The sequence below is a fragment of the Lissotriton vulgaris genome, unplaced genomic scaffold, assembly GCF_964263255.1.
Source record: "Lissotriton vulgaris unplaced genomic scaffold, aLisVul1.2 SCAFFOLD_2481, whole genome shotgun sequence".
Taxonomy (NCBI): domain Eukaryota; kingdom Metazoa; phylum Chordata; class Amphibia; order Caudata; family Salamandridae; genus Lissotriton; species Lissotriton vulgaris.
Genome location: NW_028252459.1, coordinates 201,684 through 225,759, shown reverse-complemented (window position 1 = coordinate 225,759; position 24,076 = coordinate 201,684). Strand labels below are relative to the sequence as shown.

Here is a 24,076-nt window from a genome sequence, read left to right as displayed (position 1 = left end):
GGCCCTCATGGCCATGAGGTACCTCTCGACCTCCTCCTGCGACGCGCCGTGCCCAGGGACCCGAAAGTGTGGGGCAGGCGGCGACGCTTGCGACTCCCGCGGAGCCGCGTGGGCGGTGTCGCCCGAGTCCCCGGCCGCATCGAGCGAGCGTCGGGGCGGGTCGGAGGACCGATGGTGTCGTTCCGACCTCTCATGCCTCTTACCTGAGGACTTGGAACCAGACGATCGGTGTCCACTTCCGGAACGTCGATGACTCCGACCTCGCGACCTGTCCCTCGACCTCCCGTGGGACCGGGACCGGGACCTGGAGCGGCGCGGGGCCGAGTGCCTCAGCTCGAGACGCTTGCGGGACCGCTCCCGCCTAGCCTTCGACGTCAGAGCCCGGCAGTCGACGCAGGTTCGATCGTCGTGGTCGAGGCCTAAGCACTTCAGGCACCGGCGATGGGGGTCCGTGACCGACATGAGTCGGCCGCACTTCGAACAAGGCTTGAACCCGGGCATCCCTGGCACCGATAGTCGAGACAGTCGACTAAGAGAAGATCAAAAGGATCAAAAAAACTATTCAGTCAAAAAGTGACTGGGGGTAGAGCTTCTTCCGGATCTGCGCTAGCTGGCGCGGAAAAAAGAAGAACTGACGTCAGCGCGCATGGGCGCCGTCTAAGTACTCCGACGACGTCATCCCGGCGCTCACGACGCCGACGACGGACGCGGAGCCGCAGACGACGCCTACCAGCGCGCAGGGGTATTGCTACGCAAAAGTTTCCGGATCCAGTCTGACGCCTGGGGATATTCTAAGGTAAGGAATCTATCACTAACGTGTCTCTTTCAGATTATAAATGTTTTTGTTTATGAAGTTCACGGTGTCTGGATGCCATAGCTGTTCCAAAAGACAGTGCTATTCTCTAATGGTCCCTTTCAGGGAACTTTGTTTTACTTTGCTGTCATGACATGTTGTTGGGTTTAAGACTTTTTTTGTTCACAATATAAAGACACTCGTGCACATAGCATATAGGTTTCCTTAAGGTGCAACAAAAAAAGTCCCTTTTGTCAAAAGTAGCCTTTGTGAAACACTTTGCTGTGCATGCTTTTTAAGTTAATGACGTACATAGGAAATTTAGGGCCTTATCAAATTCTTGGCGGGCGGGGTTAACTTCATCAGGGCGATGAAGTAAATTACTCCGTCACCCTGACCGAGTGCATGTCCGGCAAATTTAGAGATGGCCACAGTCACATCAGACATTTCTAGCAATGGCAGGAACCTCAGTTACAGTGGTTTCTGTCAAGGCATTGTAGGTTTGATGGACGGCATACATGTGTATTACAATGTTATTGACTGTGCACATTTCATAACAGCTTTTAGAAGTCGCCCAAGGTCACCTAGAGGACTGGTGTATTTAGTGTTAAGGATTGACAGGCACAAGTCCTGGAAGAAGGGAATATTTAATATTTTAGAGTTCTATGTAAGGCGAGATGGGGGATTTTTCTGGCTGTTAACTGCTGAGGAATTCGACTGTTTTGCTGTCTGGACCGGGAATGAGGTGTTCTCTAGGTGAGATTTGTAGTAAAAAGGAATCCCAAGTCAAGAGTTAGGCAACTGTGGAGGTGCTTCTCCTGTGCTGGTAACCCTATGTATGCATGTACGTATGTATGTGAAAATGCAAGGGTATTTGTATACCACAAACCTCGTGAGAAGCAACAGAGAACACAAAAGAGGGGAGGTACATTATCTGCAAAAAAAATCCACAATTTTGGGATTTATAATAGAGAAGTCAGAGGGTATCGGTGCCTAAGGGTGACTAGTTGGCAAAGGTGTAACGTTCCGGTAAACGTATGTAAAATGAGGGGGGTGATATGATAAACAATGGGTGAGTTGGTAATGCAGCCTCCATTATATGATCATTGGATTGATTCCTTGGAGTGCGAGGTAAGAAATAAAGGTAGAAATAAGTAAGACTCACTGAGCGGCCAAAGCGAGCGGAGTGCTTTTAAGTTTGATTAAATGTGGGTCCAAACCCAATGCATGAAGAAGCAGGAGGAGCAGGCTCCTAGAATCTCCTGTGACCAACCCTGATGCTGCATGAAAGCAGTGTCAGGATTGGTCTGAGCACCGTGGATTTGCGCTCCCAGGTAGACTGGGAAACTGTGCCTGCTCTCCCCAACCCAGCAATGCCGTTTGGGTTGGCGGGAGCTTCAGTGCTCCTGATGGTGTGGCCGTCCTGAGACGACGAACCAAACCATCATGCACACTGATTACAGTGCAAAATACTCCTCCATCAGCCTGTCATCTCTGCCCCAACTTCCAAGCCTTGGTTCGGACAGCCAAAATAAAACAATAATAAACAAGCATTTAGTGTTGTTCTATTTTTCATTTTTTTGGCTGCTGGCAGGAGGTGGGGGCGATGCTTCTCTGCATAGTGAAGGAGCCGCCGCTGGTGCCAGTTCTGCAGTGACTTGCACTCCTTGCAGAGATTCCAGAAAGGTAAAGATTTTTTTAGCAATCCCCGAAGGTGAAAGGACGACTTACCACTGAGTAGAGTGAGGTGCCTAGTGTAGGCCTAAATCCAGTCTGCCTCCTCAGGGTCCTTAAAAAGTTGGTTGAAATAGATAGAGTCTAGATTTCCGTTTGGGGGTAGGTTTTGGGTGTGGACAGCTACCTGAATAAAGTTTTACCTTTTCGTAGGCATTCAGTTTCAGGTGATTCTTGATCATACAGTTGCCATTTGCTAGGAGTTAAGCTCTGATATGCAAGTTTGGAATCAGGTGAGTTTTGTAATTTTAGAATGATCTGAGTGTCATTGGCATAACTGCCGCGTTCAAGAGCATACGACTGGATATGGAGGAAATAAGATTCGTATCAAGAAAAGTTGTGTGCACCCACTCTGAAAGGCACATTGAGATCCAGATCAACGTCATAAGCAAAAAACACACATGATAAAGAGATGGTGGATTAAGGTGGGATGACGCTACGGGATCAGTGCTGTGCAATGTTCAAAGTCTAGGAACATAAGCGCAGCCATTTCATTCCCATGTGTATCAACTTCAACTTACTGCGAGGTGACCACGAGATTTAATTCTGTCCTGTGGCATTGACACTGACTTGGGCATTTGCGAGGAGAGTCTTGTTCATGATCAACTCCGTAAGTTGAAAATGATTTGCTATTTTCACAAGCTTGGACTTAAAACATCCGTTCATGATAAGTCGAATTGTAACCTTTCCCTTGCACACCTCTCCATGTAAAAGTAATTGCTGAGTCCTAGATTTTTCGGAGAATTTTGATGGACTGAACTTTTTGAGGACCTTTTAAGAAAATTCCATAGTGAAATGATACATTAAGGATCATTCTGGTCAGTGGCAGAGTAAAGTGGGAAAGTGCAGGATTTCCATAAGAGCAGGAGAAGAGGAGTTGACAAGGACCTGCTGGGGATCCAGACTTTCAGCACTAGACAATGTTATGTTAGAAGACAGTGGGTGTGACTGTGTGAAATGTCTAGCTTGGGTCATATAGAGCTGGAAAAGGAGGCTGGTAGATACATTTCTTCAGAGTTGCTTCTGAATTCTGAGACGTGCATGAGGAGCAGGGGGGGGGGACAGACATGGAGAGATGAATACTAGGTCTTCTTAGCCTTTCATTTTATTGCCAAGTAAATTCGCCCATTTGCATTCAAGCGGCCTTTTTTTTGGCTTTGCAAGCTCTGGGGTAAATAATAAGGCACCTCTTCATTAGAACACTGGGAGGATGGGGATGGTGGAGGAGAGATCAGCAAACACCCAGAGTTCAACGAAATTGCCTAGGGTGCAAGCCAGATGAAGGTGTGCACTGTGCAGCAAACCTCATCTAAATGTCTTCTATACTCAGGTGAGATGGGATAGGGGTTTCTGAACTGGGTTCCTAGGCCGAGGTGACTGCCGACTGTTTTACTCCAACAGTGAGAGGTCTTCCAGGTAAGGATTGAGTTGCATTGCCATAGCTGTGTGAGGGTCTCTCTTCTGGAACAGTTGAAAGTGGTGGATATCCTGTCTGAGTTATATTTTCAGTGCTGTTTAGAAATCTAGGTAATAGACAATGGAGGTCTGCCAGAGACAGATAGATGTGCAGATAGATGTGCAGAGGTGGAATGGCCTTTGGGGAACTTGAAGACAAGTTAACAGGCTGGTGTCTGCAGTTGGGTGGAGGAGGGGCTCAATCGGGTAAAGGTCGCCCACGATGGCCTGAAAATACACACTGTACAAATGAATACCTTTCCATAGACCTCATCAGGCTATTTCTATCCCAAATATTCCTAGCAGACAGTCCCCAACTTACCGACTTCCTTGTTCCGCTTGTACTCGTTGATGCGGCAGTTCACTTCCTCCATGGTGGTGGTTGCTTCTCTCAGAATGTTGTAGGCTCTGTCGAAGTTGGGAACATTATCCAGAATCTTCTTCAATAGCAGGGGATATTTGGTGATTCGTTGCACAGGCTTCACTAGTAGGAAGCTGAGATCTGGGACCGCTGTAGGTCTGTGGAGAAAAGGACACAGTACTGAGATAATCCTGGCTCTAAATTAAGAGGAGGAGAGGAGTTTGCAAATGCTATGGTCTTTTGTAATGTTTTGCAATGTTATCTTGTGTAGTACCATGCTGTGGTATTTCATGTTACTAATATATCTGAGTGAGCTAATGATATCTCAGTGTGATAAATAACTGGCTACAGAGATCTGTGCATGAAAACCGTAGGTCATAATCTAAAGCCCATTTTGGCTCTCATTATGAGTGGCCTAAAAAATGGCCAGTATTTTCTCCACCATCTGAGATATTGACAACAGGGGTATTGTTACCTCAGAGAGTGGACAAAATCCAGGCCACTGCAAATGAGACCCGAGGGTCCCCCTAGAAATAAAAAATTACTGCTGTAATGTAATTCTTCATTTAAATCCACTCCCACCCCAGATTTGTGCAGCTATTATCTTTATTTGAAAATAAACAGATACACGGAAATATCATGCATCTTATAACTACGATGGGGCATGTAACTGCTGTTACCGGCCCTATCAGACTTAAGAAGCCATTCATAATGAGGGTCGTAGGCCATCATTATCAGCTGGAATTTGGTGCAGAGTGAGTGCTAATTATTGGTGATCTATAATAGTTATGCATTATCCTTTAGGGTATGCTGACCATCATAGTATTCCAATTTCCCAATCTATCTTCGGAGACATATATCTCCATATAATGCTTAAATCTGTAATTTGTTTTTGTGTAATTAAGCACAATTTCACCAAAATTATTCCTAACTAGCTGTACCCGGCCACACGTTGCTGTGGCTCAGTCTGGTTAAATGGAAGAGAATGAAAAGAGTAAGCGCAAGTTTCTAATATGTTTAATTTCACAATGCTTGTGGGTATACAATATGTTTTTGTCCATCCTAATATATGTAGACTATTGTCTATATGCGTCCCTTGTATTTGTTGTGCAGCAACCAAATGGTAATGTTCTGTTCGGGTTGCAAAGTGAACCAACTCCTCCCCTCTCCCTCCACCCACTCCCCGGTCTGCCATCCTGACACCAACTGTCCATCCTAATATATGTAGACTATTGTCTATATGCGTCCCTTGTATTTGTTGTGCAGCAACCAAATCGATAGGGTCTGTTCGGCCTTTCGATTAAAACTATGCGCGTATTGGACACGCGCGTATTCGAATCCAACTTTGTGTATATATAAACACGTGCTAATGTTGCAAAGTGAACCAACTCCTCCCCTCTCCCTCCACCCACTTCCCGGTTTGCCAACCTGACACCAACTGTCCATCATAATATATGTGGACTATTGTCTCTATGTGTCCGTTCCTAATGTTGCCAAGTGAACCAACTCCTCTCCCCTCCCTCCACCCACTTTCCGGTCTGCCATCCTGACACCAACTGCCCATCCTAATATATGTAGACGGTTGTCTCTATGCGTCTATTGTAGTTATTGCGCAGCAACCCAATCGATAGGGTCGGTTCGTCCTTTAGATTAAAAACACGCGCTTATTTAAAACGTGCGTATTCGAATTCAATGTTGTGAATATATAAACACGCGTTTATTCGAATTCAACGTTGTGTCAAAATTTCAAATCAATCGGTGAAGAACTTTCGTAGATTTAAGATTTTTATCAAACACACATTGACATGTTTATGTGTTTGTTTGTGCTTTCGATTAAAAACACGCTTGTATTCGACACACGCGTATTCGAATCCAAAGTTGTGTATATAAAAACACTCCCCTATTCGAATGCAACGTTGTGTCAAAATTTCAAAGCAATCGGTGAAGAACTTTCTGAGATTTGAGATTTTGAATGAACAAACCGTTACATTTTTATTTATATAGAAGATTACCACGGGGCTAATTTGAAGTGACTTCACATAACCTCTCTTTGACCCAATGACATCACAGGAAATTATGTCTTGTGATCTTTGACACTTAATACTCCCAAGAACTGATGTCACATGAATTTAATCCTAATGACCTCACAATAACTGACAGTACTGAAGAGACTTTTATGCGCACAATTGTATGAGAGCACCAAAACAGATAAATGCCTATTTTACATACCACCAACATTTTAGTAGGAACATTACAATCTTCCATTTTTTATTGCATGAAAAAATATGCGTTTGTTGGAAGAGGAAAATATAGTGCCTTTAATTCACAAAATAACACTGGGTAACTAAATTATGTATACCTCAAAATGTCATCATGTAATCGTTTTCCTAGTATATACCCGAAACATAAAATGCATTGGAAAATTAGAGAAAGATGCACAAATAGATTTAAAGAACTGTATTGTTTTTGTCCACCTGCATTTCTTTATGTCGTCCAATGTGAAGGATGTTAGTGACATAAATTGTTCCTTAACATTGTTACTACATTTTGATTGGTACCGCTTCATAATTCATTATCCCTCACTACATCACATAGGTGAGGTTTTTATTCAGACACATCATTTTCTACGTTTTCACAATAATAAAAATCTGCAAAATCTAGTTAAAAAATGTTTTTGTTTTTTATTCAGCAGAGTAAACTTTGCACTTGTTTGAACTTATTTGTTTTACCAAGCAAAGAGCTAAAGACCTCAGTTCACATTCAGAGCTACAGAAAGTAGACAGTGCACATCTCAACTTCAGTTATTGGCATTGCCCTTACCATCCCTAAGGCCAAGAGTCGAATAGGCAATTCCCGGGGTCAGAAGGGGCAAACAAGGGGTTGCAGCTGTGACCACTGTTGACCCCTAAAGGAAATCTATGATAATTTTGGGGATTTGGAGTAACAAGCATTACTTGAAATTCCCGAAAGTGCATGTAATTTACTGTCATCATTTAAATTTTTCCCAGGCCTACTCAACATGCTATCAATCAATCAATCATTTGTAAAACGCACTACTCACCTGTGAGGGTCTCAAGGCACTGAGGGGGGGGGGGTTGCAGCTACTGCTCAAACCGCCAGGTCTAGTGGAGTCTCCTGAAGGTCAGCAGATCTTGGGTCTGCCACAGTTCGGCAGGGAGGGTATTCCACGTCATGCCGGCGAGGTGGGAGAATGATCTGCTGCCGGTGGTCATTCGTCTGATGCATGGGACAGTGGCGAGGTCGGTGGAGCGAAGCTGTCGGTTCGGGGTGTAGAATGATAGTTGTTCGTTAAGGTATGTTGGTCCGGTGTTGTTGAGTGCTTTGTGGGCATGGGTGAAAAGCTTGAAGGTAATCCTCTTGTTGACCGGGAGCCAGTGCAGGTCTCTCAGGTGGTGATGATATGGCTGTGGCGAGGGAGTCCGAGGATGAGGTGTGCAGAGGCATTTTATATGCGTTGGAGTCTCTTCTGGAGTGTGGCCGTGGTTCCTGCGTAGAGTACGTTGCCGTAATCCAGCCTGCTGCTGACGATTGCTTTGGTGACAGTCCTTTTGGTTTTGGTGGTAATCCATTTGTAGACATTTGAAAGCATGCGGAGGGTGTTGAAGCAGGAGGAGGAGACAGCATTAACTTGCCGGGACATAGAGAGCGTGGAGTCCAGGATGAAGCCCGGGTTGCGTGCATGGTTAGTGGGTGTCGGGACAGCTCCAAGCGTGGCTGGCCACCAGGAGTCGTCCCATGCGGAGGGGGTGGATCTGAGAATGAGGACCTCTGTCTTGTCTGAGTTCAGCTTCAGCCGGCTAGTCTTCATCCATTCTGCGATGGCTTTCATACCCTATTGGAGGTTGGATTTGGCGTTGGCCGGGTCCTTGGTGAGGGAGAGGATCAGCTGGTATCGTCGGCGTAGAATGCTGAGGTGGTGTGCTCGAACGGTGTTAGCGAGCGGTGCCATGTAGACGTTGAAAAGGGTTGGGCTGAGGGAAGATCCTTGGGGTACGCCGCAGGCGATCGTGGTGGCTTTGGATTGGAAGGGTGGGGAGGCGGACTCTCTGGGTTCTGCAGGTGAGGAAGAAGGTGTTCCTGTCCATGGTTATCCAGTAGGTGGATGAGTGCTGAGGACAGGAGAGGAAAGCAGGGGAGGATACATGAAGACAGGGGAGGGGAAGAGAGTAATTGAGTGGATGGGAGCAGAGGAGAGAAGAGGGGACAAGAGGGAAGGGGAAGAGGCGAGGATGGGAGAGAAGGTGAGGGGATGGTAAGAGGAAGGGTAAGGGAAAGAGGAAGAGGAAGTGGAAGAGGAAAAGGGAGGGGGAGAAGGAGAGGAGAGGAGAGGAAAGGAGGGGAGGGGATGGGACGGGCGGGGAGAAGAGTAGAGGAGAGAAATGGTAACGTAAACGGAAAGGGAAAGGGAAAGGGAAAGGGAAAGGGGAGGAGAAGGGAGGGGAGGGTATGAGAGGAGAGGGAAGGGGAGGGGAGATGGCAGAGTGCAGATGGAGGAAAGGGAAATAGTTGAGAAGTGTGTAAGGAAAGGTGTTGGAGAAAACGGAAACAGTGGCAAAAAAGGTGGGCGTCAGGAGAGTCGGTGAGAAGAAAGTGAATGGGAAGAGAGAGAGAGAGGCGGAATGGTGCAGAAGAGGAGAAGGTGTGAAATATAGGGATGAGGTGGGTGATAAGGTAAGAGTGGCAAGAGGGGTGGGTAAAAGAGGGAGGTTGGGGAGGGGTTTTGAGTGAAGAGTGTGTGTATGTCATGTGGTTATTTAAGGTCAGATTTAAAGTTTGGTGGATGCATCAGAGTCCTCCAGGGTGACAGAGGACATTCCATCCACCATCTTGATGAACTACAGTATGCCAAATTTAGATCACTGGTGCCCCGGTGTTGATATTAGCACCCTGATATGGACTGCCATCATGGCTGTTACTGTCAAGGTACAAAATGTTTGGCAGGCAGCCACTTTCAGGTAGAACAGCCGTTCAACACACTTTAACAACTTTTTGTTTTTCAAAGACAAACTCCCAACGTGAGAGTTGGTTATTGAAAAACAAATAACTGATAACCCCCACTGCCATGAGTTTGCTTTTATTAGGTATGGGGGCCATTTATTGTTTTTTCTGTTCGTCACAGACAGAAAACAAGGACATCACATTGTTCAACCTAAACAGAGTGAGAGTGTAATGCCCTTCCTCTGACAGCCTTAGTCCTTCAAAGGAAGGATTCTGTTGATGGAGCAAACGGTGACTCCGCTGATGGAAAGCTGATTGGCAGCCCATCTAATTATGAGGTGGGCTGATTGTGGGTTTGTAGGGCAGGCTACTCCATTGTGCTTGTGATGTACCCTGTCTGCCAAACTCTAAACATGGACCTGTGTTTTTATGTAATACGTGAGGATTAAAGGTGTGCGAAAGGGAGAGGAAAGGAGAGGTTAAGTCACTTCATAACAAGTGAGCAGAGCTTTATTTGTTTTTAGCCACCCTTCTTTGTGGCAGAGATTAGATGTGTCAATTGTCCCAAAAGTCAAGGTTGTGACAGGTCGGCAACCTGCATCACAAAATTGCATCAGGTTTCTCGAGGAAGGTGCATGGAGCAGATTCACGCTGAATAGAAGAGGGATGTTGGAACAGCATCATTTAGACTCCACCCTCATATGTTGCAGACGTGCAGACTATATATGTGTACTCTGAAGTACTTGCAGCCCAGGAGGTGGATTTCCAGACTTCTCCGAGGCCAACCAGAGTAACCAGCAAAGCTGAGACTTGCAGCCCTACTGAGTACCGTGGAACTGGAACCCGTGGACACCGTGCACATTTGCTAGTGCATTAGCTTCTCGACGTTCCTTGAGGCTGGGCATTGGGTTGCTTGTAGCCCAGACCCAAGCTCCTTTTCCACCATAGATTGCTGGCCTACACTCCACGAGTGTTCCGTGTGCCGGCCCTTTGTGTTTTCGCTCGAGGTACCTTTGCGATCCCTGGTCCATTGAATGGTGGGTCCCTGGGAAGGCAACTTTAACTTTCATTGGGTTTCTCTGGTTGTTCCAGACGTGCCCTGACTCTCCACCACTTGGTGAGTCCCAGGACCTTGTTGGTCCACACCAAAGCATTTCTTCACTTTCTGCGTGGGTTGCTGTTGCTAAGGCTTGTTGGGTCCAATCCGATCACCGATGCCACAGCACTCGACATCCTTCGTGGGACAGCTCGACTCCATCTCCTGGTCAACATCGACACCTCCTGGTCCTTGTGACTGCAGAGTCAAGCTTCACATCTTCAACCTGAAATCACCAGACATCGGTGGGCATTCGTCTATCATGACCCTGGTCACTGGCTAGTGACCCAGACTCTGTCCCCTCTGCCTTCAGGTTCTTCTCATCTTCGATCCAGGCTTGAATCACACTGGACACTTTCCACTTCGACGGAAGCAGCACTTTGCAGCAGATCGCCATTGAAATCAACAACAATTCCCGACACCAAAAGACACCTAGGTAACTCGAGTACTCCAGTGCTCCCGTGGGTGTTGGCCCTAGAACCCCTTAAGTCTAAAGGGGTTTGCTCAAAGTCCTCTCCTAAATGTCCTTAATCTTTAAATTTCCAACCATGACTTTTCCCATAGAAGCTAACGGCTATTCTCGCTGCTGTGTTGTCACACTGCACGAGTCCCTCGTGGTTCCCCTGTGTCACTACCTTGGGTGGTTCCTGGTGGGCCCAGCAATTCTACAGGCTCTAGGCCTTGTGTACAGTCAAGTCGTCGTTCTTATACCACTTTCTTAATATATGGTTTGGTACGCCCGTAGGGCTCAACGTATATCAGGCTAATTTTCTGTGTGATATTAAGTGTACCTTATGTGCTTTGACCTCTAGCTTCATAAAGAGACTAGTAGGGTGTGTTTAGAATAAATACATATATTTTATAAATATATACCTGGTTTGTTTCTCCTTTCATGTGGTCATTCAAGAGATTATAGACTGGTAAAACAAGGTGCTTTACATTCCTTCAAGACTAGGATAGCTTTCAAATAAGGTTGTCTTTAACCTATCACCTCTAAGGGGTTGTTTGGACTGGTGCAAGGTGCAAGGTGCACCACTATAACTAGTGGGCAGCACATGCCAGGCCAACTTCTCACAAAAGGTGTTACTGAAATGCATTCAATGTAGAAACTATAGAATTATATACGTGCACTAATGTTCAGTTCAAAAATGAATGTAAGTCTCATTTACATTTTGCTCTTATGTTTCAAAGTATGTTGCATTCATTTTGAAAGTGACATTTGTGTATGTGAACATGTACTCAATTAATCAAAAGCTACACATGCATGTATAATCATGTATTCTAATTGCACAACAAAATGCCTAACTAAAGTTAGCCTGACTGCAGGCCTTAGTTGAAATGTATTTTGCTTGGCCAGTAGGTTTTCTTTTTCCATTGTAGGTTATTATCATTATGTTTGTTAACGACAGATAGGCTTATGGTCTATATTAGATGACTGATAGACAGGCCTGAGAGGAAATTTGGCAGTGAATGTGGAGAAACATTGATCGAAAGAGAACTTCTGTTCATTGTGTACCAGGATGGCAAGATGTTCCAGGCTGAGAACCGAAGCTGTAGTTTGATAGAGTGTGAACCTGAACTGATGTTGCAGAAGCACCTAAAAGGTGATCTGAGTGGTCCTTGGTGGTGAGAGAGAGATAATAATGTTCTGACTCTCTTGTAACTTTCAAGTTGGTGTTCTTACAGTTGCAGGTAGAGCAGAGCAGATTCTCTTTAGACTTGGAGAGTTACAGATCTCTCCGCTTGCCCTATTCTTTCAAGTGTGAAGCTTTATACTACATACTGATTTCCTTTTCTTTTAGACTTCTACTGGAGCCTTATCATGCTGACACCTTTCTTCCCTTTTGGCCTAAGCTTCCGATGTATAGATTTTTACTAGATGACCGTATATTTAGTCTATGGTAGGAGAGAGAAGCTTCCTATTCAAAGTTCCATATGGAAAATGAGTTTGCTTTAATCAGTGTTTAAATAATCGAGATTATTGCAATTCAATATATTATTCTGTTGTGCCTTAACATACTGAGATACTTCCATTTACCTTTTGTGTTTCTGCATTTACTAAACGTATTTCTGGTCTCCATATATATGGGATTGATTGGTAATCCAAAATGAACCTTTTTAGCCATATTTAGTGATTCCTTATTTTTGAGTCATGCTGGCTTCACAAGTTAGAAATGTATAGTTGATGAGATTACATTTCAAGGCCCAGTGCTCTTTCAATGTCATCAGACTAGGTGAGAGAGTGGGACTGAGGGTTAAGTGGGCTCCATCATTTCCACAAGTCAACGTGAGTGTGAAGGACTATGCAAAGAGGATATTACAACCTGACATAGGCCACACTTTAGATAACACGTAATAAGGCTGTGATAAATGTCAATTTCTTCCAAAGCACTGAGGTCTTCCAAAACTCTGAAAGGGCCCGCAAGTGAGGCATGAGAATGAGCAGCCTCCAATAGGTGATTACTGAACAGCCCATCATGTTGTGGTAGATGGCAGCAAAGAATGATCCAAAAGGTTCACAAGCTGGATCAGGCCTCCAACATGTTCATAGATAACAATTGGTAGACAGAGGAAGGCCAGCCCAAGTGATATGTAGGTTGGGGTAGATTTATCAAAATGTCACCTACTGCAGCAAGACCGCTTACTGCACTGCGCTGTGTGACAGGGAGAGAGCAGGAATTCCTGCTGTCTCTCTACACTGGTGCATGGAGTTCTGCTTTTAGCGCCAATGCAGGCACCCTTGCACCATGGTGAAAGGTCGCCTTTGTTACAGGCAGGTTTGTTTTTGTGCAGGAAGGGGCATCTTCCCACACAAAAACAATCCTTAGAGTCAAGTTCCTCCTCCTATGTGTGCTGCTGAATGCAGTGCATGCAGAAAGTGGAAATAATGTTGGGGAAGGTGTACCATTTTGATGCATTTCCAGGTTTACTACCTTTAGAGCCCCCTCCCTAAAGCAGAGTAATGCAAGGCAATGATTAGCACAACCATGCGTTACTCTGGATTTACTGAGCCAATGAAGAGCCACAGAAAGTCTTTACATGGTTTAGTAAATCTCACTTAAGCCCTTGTGTTGCCTTGCGTGACGCACGGGTAATCTAAGGACGTTGTAAATCTGGCCTTTCATTTTGAACAATGACTAACAAAACTAATAGGCCTGGCCTTACCCAAGAACGCAGAAATGTATTTCCATGAAGCAGCACATTAAAGCCAGGCTTATTAGGTTTGCTTATAACTGGGAGTGATGGTGGTATTGTTGATGGTGATATGGTACTGGTGGTGGTGGTCATATTGGTATTGTGCTGGGGGTATTGGTGGTATTACTATTGGTAGTTTCATATGCAATTCACTGTCACTCAATCTTTCTGTCTTCCTTTTACTTCATCCTGGTCTCTCTGATTTTTTAAGTCTGCACTCTCTCTCCTTCTCTTCCCTATCTTCTTTTATTCGCTATCTCCTTTCAATCACCATTATCACCATAATCTCCTACACACCTTCCCTTTTCCTCTCCTTCCACTACTTACCCTCTCTTTTTCTTGAATTTTCCTCCATTTCTCTCTATTCCTTTCTCCCTTTTTCTTCGTCCTCTTTTCAGCTTTCCTCTATGGCTCTTCGTCTTAGTCTCACGCTGCCTTCCACATTTCTACTCACATTTTATCCCTCTGCATTCAAATCTCCCCTCATCTTTACAAACTGTGGCTCTCCCTCCTTTCCCACCTTGGGGAAGAGTAAACATGAGCCAGGCATCAGGGAGGCTCTGTTAAAATAAACTCTCAAACAGAGCATGCAGCTTCTTAAAAAGTGAATAGGAATAATAAAGGGGCAACCGTATAAGCCTGGGAGCCTGGGTCAGTAAATGCGTAATGGAACAGTAGTTCTGGGGGAGGGGGGGAGTCGATCACAGAGTCTAGACTTCCTAGACAGGAGAAAATATTTAATTAATAAACCACTGTTCCATTACGCTCCTAAAAAATGTAGCAGGCATAGGCCAAGGCTGAGTCCCCACTCCTCTGGGACCTGGTGTCTCTGCACCGTCTGCACCACTGATGGCTATCCCAGTAGCTCAACGGGTTACCCCAATTCAAATGACAGCATTGTTTCTAGGATTTACTTTAGGATACTTGCCCGAGTTTGGGTCACGGGTTCCACATTCTTTTTGCAAGTTGGCAACTTTGAATGCCACCTTACATGTATCTCTGAAAAATAATAGTACTGGGCATGCATTTAAAACTAGGGGCGGGCAGAACTCACAGAGTTTCACTCCATGGAATTAAAAAGTTACATAAGAACGCCGCAAGATTCCACAGACTTACACCAATGGGTGGAAAATATTGCATGTTGCACTGCTCACGCAGCAATTTAGTGCCAGTAGCATGAGCAGCACTGAAAAATCAGTGCAACCTGCACCATGCAATGCGCAAGAGTATGCGACCCTCTGACTTGATTTTGTTGCTGATAAAGTGGAAAATCTACTAGAGCATCAGCAAATGTACTCGAGAAGCAGTCTTCTTATCTCTCACGATTGCCCACGTTATAAAATGGCGCTGACGATGCCAAAATCCGCTGGCGGAATAAACATTCTGCCCATCCCTATTTAAAACGTAAAACTGAGCATGATTGGAATGATTGAAATGTTAAATAGGCTACTGCAAGAAAAGATCGCAGAATGTCCTTTTGAATGAATGTATGACATTACAACGCATTAATTTACAACGCATGCACTTAAAACGCAGTTTTTACATCGCAACATCCACTACAATGCATTCCATTACATCGCATGACCCTACATTGCATATTAAAAAAGCATTTGCAATGCAATAGGTCTCGCATTCATGCTATTTTCAGCTATTGGCCTTGTAAATGACAATGCCTTTTGTTTATGTTTTAAAAACGAAAACAAAACTAAAAGGCATTGCCATTTGTAATGTCGATAGCTCAAACTCGCGTAAATGCGGGACCTATTGCATTGCAAATGCTTGTTTTCGTGATGTGCCAGCAGTCATCTTTCAACTGGACATATCAAAATAAAACAAACCCCCTTCTTAGGAGCCGACCACACATGCTTGTGCATGTGCAACTACAGGCGGCCATTGAGAAATGGTCAAAAAACATTTTGATTGACCGCTCACTGATAGCGCAGCAGACAGTAAAAAGTAAAAGAAATCGTCCAAAAGTAAAACAAGAGGGTTGGGTGGCAAGAGGTCACTGAGTGGGTAGAAAGCAGCAGTATGGAGACACAGATGTAGAGACAGAGAAAAATTAGTCCCTCACAGCCACTGCATAGCAAAGTCGGGCATCAGCAGTGGCAATATATCTCAAAGCACAGTGAGACCAAAATGCTCCGGAGTGGACAAACACAAGAATACAGATAAAAACCACTGACTTAGGGGCAGGAATGAGAGATAAACAACAAAGCCATCCAGTCATGAGTAAGGGGCTGACCCAAAGCCCACTCTAATGTTGATCAATGTATTGCAGGCAATAGGTCTTGCCAACAGAAAGATAAAGCTGTATATAGAAGAAAGTTAACATTTTCTTGCTCAAGGATTCAAAAGTATTGTTACAACGCAGCCAAATGTTGTTAGAGGTACATTTTTTTAAATGTCAGAATTTGTATAGTGTTACAATATTTTTATGATTTTCAGCTGTTGGCTATCTCCAAGTGTGGATTATTTATTGAAAGAGGCTGTGTTAGTTTAAATAGTGCGTTACAATTCATGTAACAACCACACAAATGGTTCTTCTGTCTGATAACATGAATGTGCTTTAACATTATCATGTATTCAATTATGTTTTTTACCTAATTTGTGGAGCTGATGGGGAGAGATTTAAATATATAAAAACTCACATAGATGAAGCACATCCTTACACTCCTTAAAATGGACGTGATTACAGCGGTAGTGACTCTTCCACATGTAAGTCCACTTCTGTTTAGGCCAATGGTCTGTTAAATATCACTGTAGCACTGGCCTACATGAACATTCGCAGAACCTCCAGCGTTCTGTACAACTATCACGGCAAAAAGCTGAGATTTGAGGTTGGAATTCTCAGATTCTGATTTATAGAACTATCATTTGTGGCAATTTCCATCTGTAAATCCCACACAATATTGCAGAGAAAACCACAATATCCCAGGGTCCTCGCAAATAAATAAAAATATGCCAATGTAGCAGGATCCTGGCAGTCCTAAGTTTTAAACATTGGGTTGGGATCATGTGTGCATCCAGGATAGCTTACAGAGGTGAGTAAAGGGAATGTGATGGTCTCCCATAAAACATTTAGAGTATTCCAAAACATTCATTCTGGCGTTTCAAACTGAATTTGCCCATTGTAATGCTAAAAATAGTGTTGTGAGATTGAAAATAGAGTGTGAAATAGCCCATGTGCACCCATAGTCTCAGCAACTGAAAATGAAGGGAGTTCTCCACGTGTACTTTCTAAGTCGAGAAAAAGGGCCGAAACATTAAAACAATTTCCGCCATATTTGTTATTCCTGAACATTGTGTTCAGGAGGTAAATTATAGCAAGTATTATAAGCAAACGCTTTTCACAGATTTGTGAAACTTTGTGCACCTCGAAAAACGAACATCTTAAGGAAAATCGTAGGCATATCCAACCTTTACTAATGTTCCTGTAAATAAGAATCTGTGTATCTGTGAATGAGAAGACGGTTCAGCTTGGTCACTGTGGCTTAATTCTTATCCTTTTCCTGTGCCTTAGAGAAATTGAAAGCAATTATATATTTTACAGCAAACTAATACGTGTTAACAGTATACTTTAATTTACTTCCACCGTTCTTCAATTCCCTAAACTCATGTATTGTTTAATATCTGTACAAATTACTTTGAATCTCCCACGCCCCTGTCCTAAAATGTTGGCATGTATGCAAAACGTGAGCACCGCTGTGTGTCGGGTATTTCAACCAGAACAAGTATAGAAAGTAAGGCCGGAAGGGGCGGAGCGGGGTTGTGTGAGAAGCTGCCAGTATCATTAAATGTTGCTAGGTGGTTTCTGTGCATTAGTTGAAACCTGAAAGACCGGTCCTTCCGGAAATTCCTGTCTGAGGCATTCATTTATCTCCTTATCTATGAGGTCGATGCGGTCCCCTGAGGGAGAGCGTGCCTTGCTTGTGCATAGGAATGTGGGGCTTTAGGTATTTACTACGTATGGTAAAACTCCGTGATTACGAACTTGCCACAGGGAATGAGGAATAACCTGTAGAAAGAGGCGCTTACCACACCTATTTCAGCTATTTTTTAGTGTCCTGCAATTTTCCACTTGTAATTTGGCAATTTTTACCTCTTTTCCGTAAAAACTCGAAATACAGAGAGTTGCGAAGGAATTGGAGCTCGCCACCCACTGAAAACTGAACGGCATAAAGGAGATTAAGTTTGTTTTCATATTTTTTGCGGGTGCGTCCATCGTTTAAAAGCCCTTAACATAACATTATTTTTAAAGAATGTAACTATTTCAGAGATAAAGGAATATGTCACAGTTGATAGGTTTACCTAAATACAAAAAAGAGACACGAGAGGAGCTGAGTGTAGTATTTGATAACTTCTCAGGAGTTATAACAAGCACAAGCGTGCGTGCATCGAGCGGCACAGGGGGGGAGGAGAGAGGAGGGGGCCTGCGTGATTCCCGTGCGGTAGCGAGTAGCAAGGCGCGATAATTGCTAATATATGCCATCCCTGCTTGCTCCCGCAAGGGAATCACCAAAAGTGCACCCTTTTGCCATTAAAAGCAATGCAACGCGTGCACGTTTTTGGCCTCAAAACCGACTTGCTTGTTAAAGGTCTTTAACCTACGCAGCACATGCGCGCTGCGTAGGCGAGACATAAAAACTACCTTTACAATGCATTCCATTTCATCGCATACTACCTTTACAACGCATATGATTACAACGCATACCATTACATTGCATTTAAGGTAAGTATTGGATAGTATAGGGGTACAAATTGCTATTCTAACTCCAGGGGAACATCAGTAGGGTAAGTATTGGATAGTGTAGGGGTAAAAATTACTATTCTAACTCCAGGGGGTGCAACAGTAGGGTACGTTTTGGATAGTGTAGGGGTACTATGCGTTGTAATGGTATGCGTTGCAATGTTATGCGTTGTAATGACATGCGCTGTAATGGTTTGCGTTGTAATGCCTGCATTGTAGAGACGTGTTGTAAGAGATGTTGCAATGTAATGACTGTGTTGTAAGTGTAGTGCGATGTAATAACTGCGTTGTAAAGGTTGTTTCCCTTTGGAACGTTCCATTTAAATTGAATTCATTTGTCTGTCCGTGCCTCTGAATGTCTGTGATGGTATCTGTGTGTTGGCAGGGTACTATCCTCCATGTAAATGGGTGTCTTTTAAGTGGGTATATTGTTATTATTACCATTAAATTGCACTTTTATGTGCACATTGTATTTGTCTGCCTATGTGCCAGCATGTGCATGGACAACCATATGTCTGTGAGGTTTTTTTCCAGAGTTTTATATTGCGCAAACTTGACCCGAAGGAATCAGAGCACTTTACATGAGGACCAATTGCAATACAGATGGACGGATTCTTTTTGTAAAAAATGTGTTAGGCAAGCGGAGATTAAGTGATTTGTCTGAAATCACAGGATGTTGAGCGTCCCTTGCCGAGACTCAAACACAGTTCCCCAGCTTCGAGGTTGACCGCTCTTGCTGTTAGCCTACATCCTCCTCCCTTGGTATCTTCTGTTTGCCTGTGGCTGTACTTAATGGTGTCTACATGTCTTTTGTCCTTTGTTGATAAGTGGCTCTATAGCTATTGGCTCATATGCATGCGTCTCTACATGTTTTCGACCTACTTGCAAGGTTGTCTCTTTGTCTGCAGGCCTGCATGAACTGTCATCTGTTTGTCTGTTTATGTGAATGGGTGCATGAGTGCAATTTGGTCTATTTATACAAGTATTTGTATGCCTGTTTATGTGTATAAAAGGGTGCCTGTATGTCTCTTGGCTTTTGCACAAAGTGCTTGTCTTACTGCAGTTATATCTGCACGTGGACATGTACCTGTTAGTCCTTGTGCATAGACACCTAAATGATGGATTGTTCTGAGCATGTATGAGTGTGTATGAACGGCTCTTGGATTTTTGTTTGTCCAACCATACATTGTACATAAGACCTACCATTAAGTGTTGACCTGAGTGTCAGTATATTGGTTGGTCTATGTGCAGGTTGGATCTGAGCGTTTTTACCACCTGCATAACTGTGTGTTTGTGTGAAGGTGTGCATGGTTTGTGGGTTTTGGAGTGAAGTTGAAGCCCGGGTTCAGTGTTTCATAAAAGCCCAAACTCGCCCAATGCACAATCAACCTTACCATGTGGTGATATCAGAAAGAGGGTGTTATTCAAAGTAATTTTTGTCTGTGTAAGAAAATCTCTGTTCTGACAAAAAACAGTCTGAGAACTTGAACTACTTGAATATGCATGGATGGATTGATGTGCGCTCCCAGATGGGCACGTGGCAAGACGTGGGCTCCCAGGTGGGCACGTGACAAGGCTCTAACCAGAGGCAGGCAGAGAAGAGACCGCACATCCTGGTCTGTGAGCATGTGGCGCTCCATCATATGAGGCTCAGAAGCAAGCACATAAGAAAGCACCCTTATGCACCGCACTCTTCGTTGATGAGACTTTGATGAGACTACATGGAGCAGTGTTGAATATTATTTTTTTTTTTAAATAAAACGTGAGCGCACATGGCAATATATCAGGTTGTACAAAGCTACCAAGTTGGTTTGTGATATCACACAGGGTCACTGGAAGGATCCCACGGAATTTCTTTTTGTGTTGAAATTTTTTATTAAAGAATTTTAGGTGGAAATACAGAAATACATACATATGTAAATAGATAATAAAAGAAGATATTGATAAATGAATCATAATACAGGTATGGCAATAATGTAATTATACATAGGATACAATGGACATGGAGAAGTAAAAATTTTAAATATACTGTAAGTTAGAAAGCAAATAAATGAAAGGAAGAGAAAAAAGAAAAAAAAAGGAAAGAAAAGAAAAGGGAATCAAAGAAACAAAGAAAGAAAGAAATAAAGAAAGAAAGAAACCCAGAGTAACAAAGGAAAGAAGAAAGAAGATTGGACTAAGATATAAGGAAAGAATTAAGGAGCAGAAAAGAAACCTCAGGAAAAGTACACAAATAGAAAATGAGATTAATTAAGGAGGTATAACAGACGATGGAGAGGGAGGAGTGGAGACAGAGTCATTTTCCACCGTGGTTTCAAGGAATGGGGACCATGTTTGAAGAAAAACAGAAGCCTGATCCTGCAAGTTATAAATTACGCGTTCATAAGAGGCTGTTTGTACCATAGCCACCAGCCATTCTTCCTGAGAAGGAGATAAAGAGGACTTCCAATGACGTAATATACTGATTTTGCCCGTAGCCAAAGCAGTATGTAGAAGACGCGCCTGTGGTTTAGATAGTGTCGGGAGACCTCGGAAATCATGTAAAATAATATTTGCAGAAGTGAAGGGTAATGGCAATGACATAGAAGATGCCAAAGTCTTTCTTATAAAAAGCCAAAATGATCTAGTACGAAGGCATTCACAGATAATGTGTGTAATATCACAAATAGAGGCAGAACATCTCCAGCATAAAGAATGCGTTATCAGTTTAGCATGATGTAGTTTAGATGGAGACCAGTGCCAATCGTGGATGATTTTGAAAAAGCAAAATTTGAGACGAGCCTCTCGGACACCTTTATGTAAACCTTCCAGAATCTGATCCCATTGAGCCATGGAATATGTAACTGATAAGCGAGATTGCCATTTTAATTGAAGAGCTTTCGAGAGAGGTTGCGAAAAAAGAGGATGTAGGAAGGTTTTATAAAGACCAGAAGTCACACCCTTAAAATTCCCCCACAAATGCAAATACGACAAAATAGGAGACGTGGTCAACAGTTCAGGTGGAGAACCTAAATGTTTTGTGATGGCTTGTTGAAGTTGAGTATATTGACGCAAGTGTGTGGATGGTAATTGGAATTCATCGCTGATTTGAGAGAAAGATTTAAAGTTGTTGTCTTGGAACAGTTGTTCCAATGAGTGAATACCGGCCTCCTGCCATAGAGGTCATGATAACATGCAACCATGAACGCGAATAGCCGAGTTGGACCATTAAGGAGCTTTGACATGAAGCCGCGAGTTACATTTAAGTAAACGATGACTTCTTTGCCAAGATTTATACATCGCAGATAAGATAGGATTTTTGGGGTCGGAAGAACTGGAACCCTTACCATATAGACGTGACAAGCCAGGACTAGAAGATAATAAGTGACGTTCAAGTGGGACCCACTGAGGTATGTCTTTAGATTTGGGCAAAAAGAAGGAAAGTTGTGAGAGATGAAGGACGAGTGAGTAATGCTCAATAGAGGGAAGACCCAATCCCCAGTGTAATTGGTGAGATTTCAATTTGGCCAAAGTAAGACGCGGTTTGGCCGTACCCCAGATAAAAAGTTTAATTTTGGAGTCAGTGGACCGAAGAATAGGCAGGGGGATGTTTAGAGGAAGCATACTTAGGACATAAAGGAATCGCAGTAGGGTGACCATCTTAACCGCCTGAACCCGCCCCCAAAGAGATAAGCCGAGGACTTTCCATTTATCGAAATCTCTTTGCATTTGTGCAATCAACGGCGTTAAATTGTCCATAACTATGTTATCCAATCCTCTGTTAATCAACACTCCTAAATATTTAAGGCGAGAAGATTGCCAGTGAAATGGAAAACCAGAAATTGCAGCTTTTGTGGTACCAATGGACATGGGCAGTGCTTCACTCTTATCCCAATTAATCTTATAACTGGAAAAAGAGGAGAAATTATTTATGATACTAAGGAGAGCAGGGAGAGAGCGGGGAAGATCTGTAAGTGTGAGAAGAATATCATCCGCGTATAAATACATTTTTGAATGAGCAATTGGAAGAGGAACACCAAGCACAGCAGATGATTGACGTATTGCAGCAGCTAAATGTTCCATTGCCAAAAGAAAAAGAAGAGGGGAAAGAGGACAACCTTGACAAGTACCCCGTCTGATTGGAAATGGGGTAGAAAGAAAACCGCCTGCAGTTAACTTGAGCTGAAGGACTATCATATAACAGACGCACCTTAGCTACAAATTGGTCCCCCAAACCAAAGCATTGCATTATGGTAAAAAGATACTCCCACTCAATTCGGTCAAATGCTTTTTCGGCATCCAAAGAAAGGAGTAAGGCATCGTTAGCGAGATTTTTAGCCGACCACAAAGCATGAGAGAGAGTACGTAAATGATTTCGAGATGAACGACCAGGAACAAAGCCTACCTGTGAATTGTGGATTAAAGAAGGTAAAACCTTACGAAGACGAGATGCGAGAATACTCGCAAGAATCTTAACGTCAGAGTTTAAGAGAGATATGGGACGGTAGCTACCACACAGCAGAGGATCTTTACCATGTTTTGGTAAAACAGCTATGATGGCCTTTTTGGAAATAGGACCAAGAGAAGATTCCTCTGTGGCTTCTGCAAATGCCGCATGAAGAGTATCACTCATACTCTGACCTGTACATTAGAAAAATTCAGGAGGGAAACCATCCTCGCCTGGTGCTTTATGGTACGGCAAGGCAGCAATAGCTGAGGAAATTTCCTCCTTCGTGATATCTCCGTCAAGTAGAGCTCTACCATCATCAGAGAGTCGTGGAAGGTGTATCGTATCCCAAAAAATTGACATCTCTGAAGTGTCTATGTGAGTGCTTGGTGAATAAAGAGATCTGTAAAATGAAGCAAATTCATCAACGATTTCTTGCGGTCGAGTAAGCATAGTGCCAGAACTTGATTTAATAGCGGGAATTGCCATAGCAGCCTCCCTCTGGCGTAATTGTGCAGCCAGCAGTCGGCCAGCTTTTTCACCCTGCTCATAGTGACGCCCTTTCATCTTTTGTAAGGCATATTCGGCCTTAGAAGTAAAAAGACTATTAAGAGACATGCGTGCCTGCTCTAACAATTTACGGTTTTGAAGGGTTGGTTTTGAGACATATAATTGGGAAAGTCGGCTAATATCTTTTTCCAATTCAGTCTGTTTGGTAATTTTTTTTGTTATATAGAGCAGCGCCCTGCATAAGTTGGCCTCTGATAGTTGCCTTAGCAGCTGCCCATACCGTTCGCTTAGAGGAAATTGAGTCCTCATTATTTAAAAGGTATTCCCGCATGTGTGACTGTAGAAGAAGTTTAGTTGTTGGTGTTTTATATTTATTGATGTTCAGACGCCAGGACTTGCGTCCTGGATTGGAGAGGCCTAAATCAAGAGACAAGAAAACAGGGGAGTGATCAGAAATGGCTGCTTCTAGGATTTTGGATTCTGTAACTAACCAGACTGTATGTTGTGAAAGAAGAAAGTAGTCAAGACGGGAGAATGTACCGTGGGTAGAAGAAAAGAATGTATATTCTTTATCTTGAGGGTGACAGCCTCCAATGATCAACAAGACCAGTATCAGAAAGAATGTCACGCAAAATGGCTCTGTCGGACGCATTGACGGTATCAAGGCAGCCTGTTCTGTCAAGGGTAGGGTCTGGAGCCAAGTTCCAATCACCTCCAATGAGAAATTGGGTAGCATTTATTTCAGTGAGGAGGCGGTTGAGGCGAACGAAAAATTGCTTCTTGGAACCTAATGGAGC

At 43.5% G+C, this 24,076-nt stretch overlaps 1 protein-coding gene across 1 annotated transcript in view; it reads right to left on the bottom strand.

The window, feature by feature from the left end:
* The window catches only part of LOC147662569 (rho guanine nucleotide exchange factor 37-like), a gene marked incomplete at its 3' end in the record, with an annotated part of 240,177 nt that overhangs the window by 130,902 nt on the left and 85,199 nt on the right, over nt 1–24,076 (bottom strand). Inside the window, exon 5 of the mRNA XM_086951077.1 lies at nt 4,305–4,501. Within this exon, the coding sequence (XP_086807203.1) occupies nt 4,305–4,501 (197 nt within the window). The remainder of the gene's footprint in view (nt 1–4,304; nt 4,502–24,076) is intronic.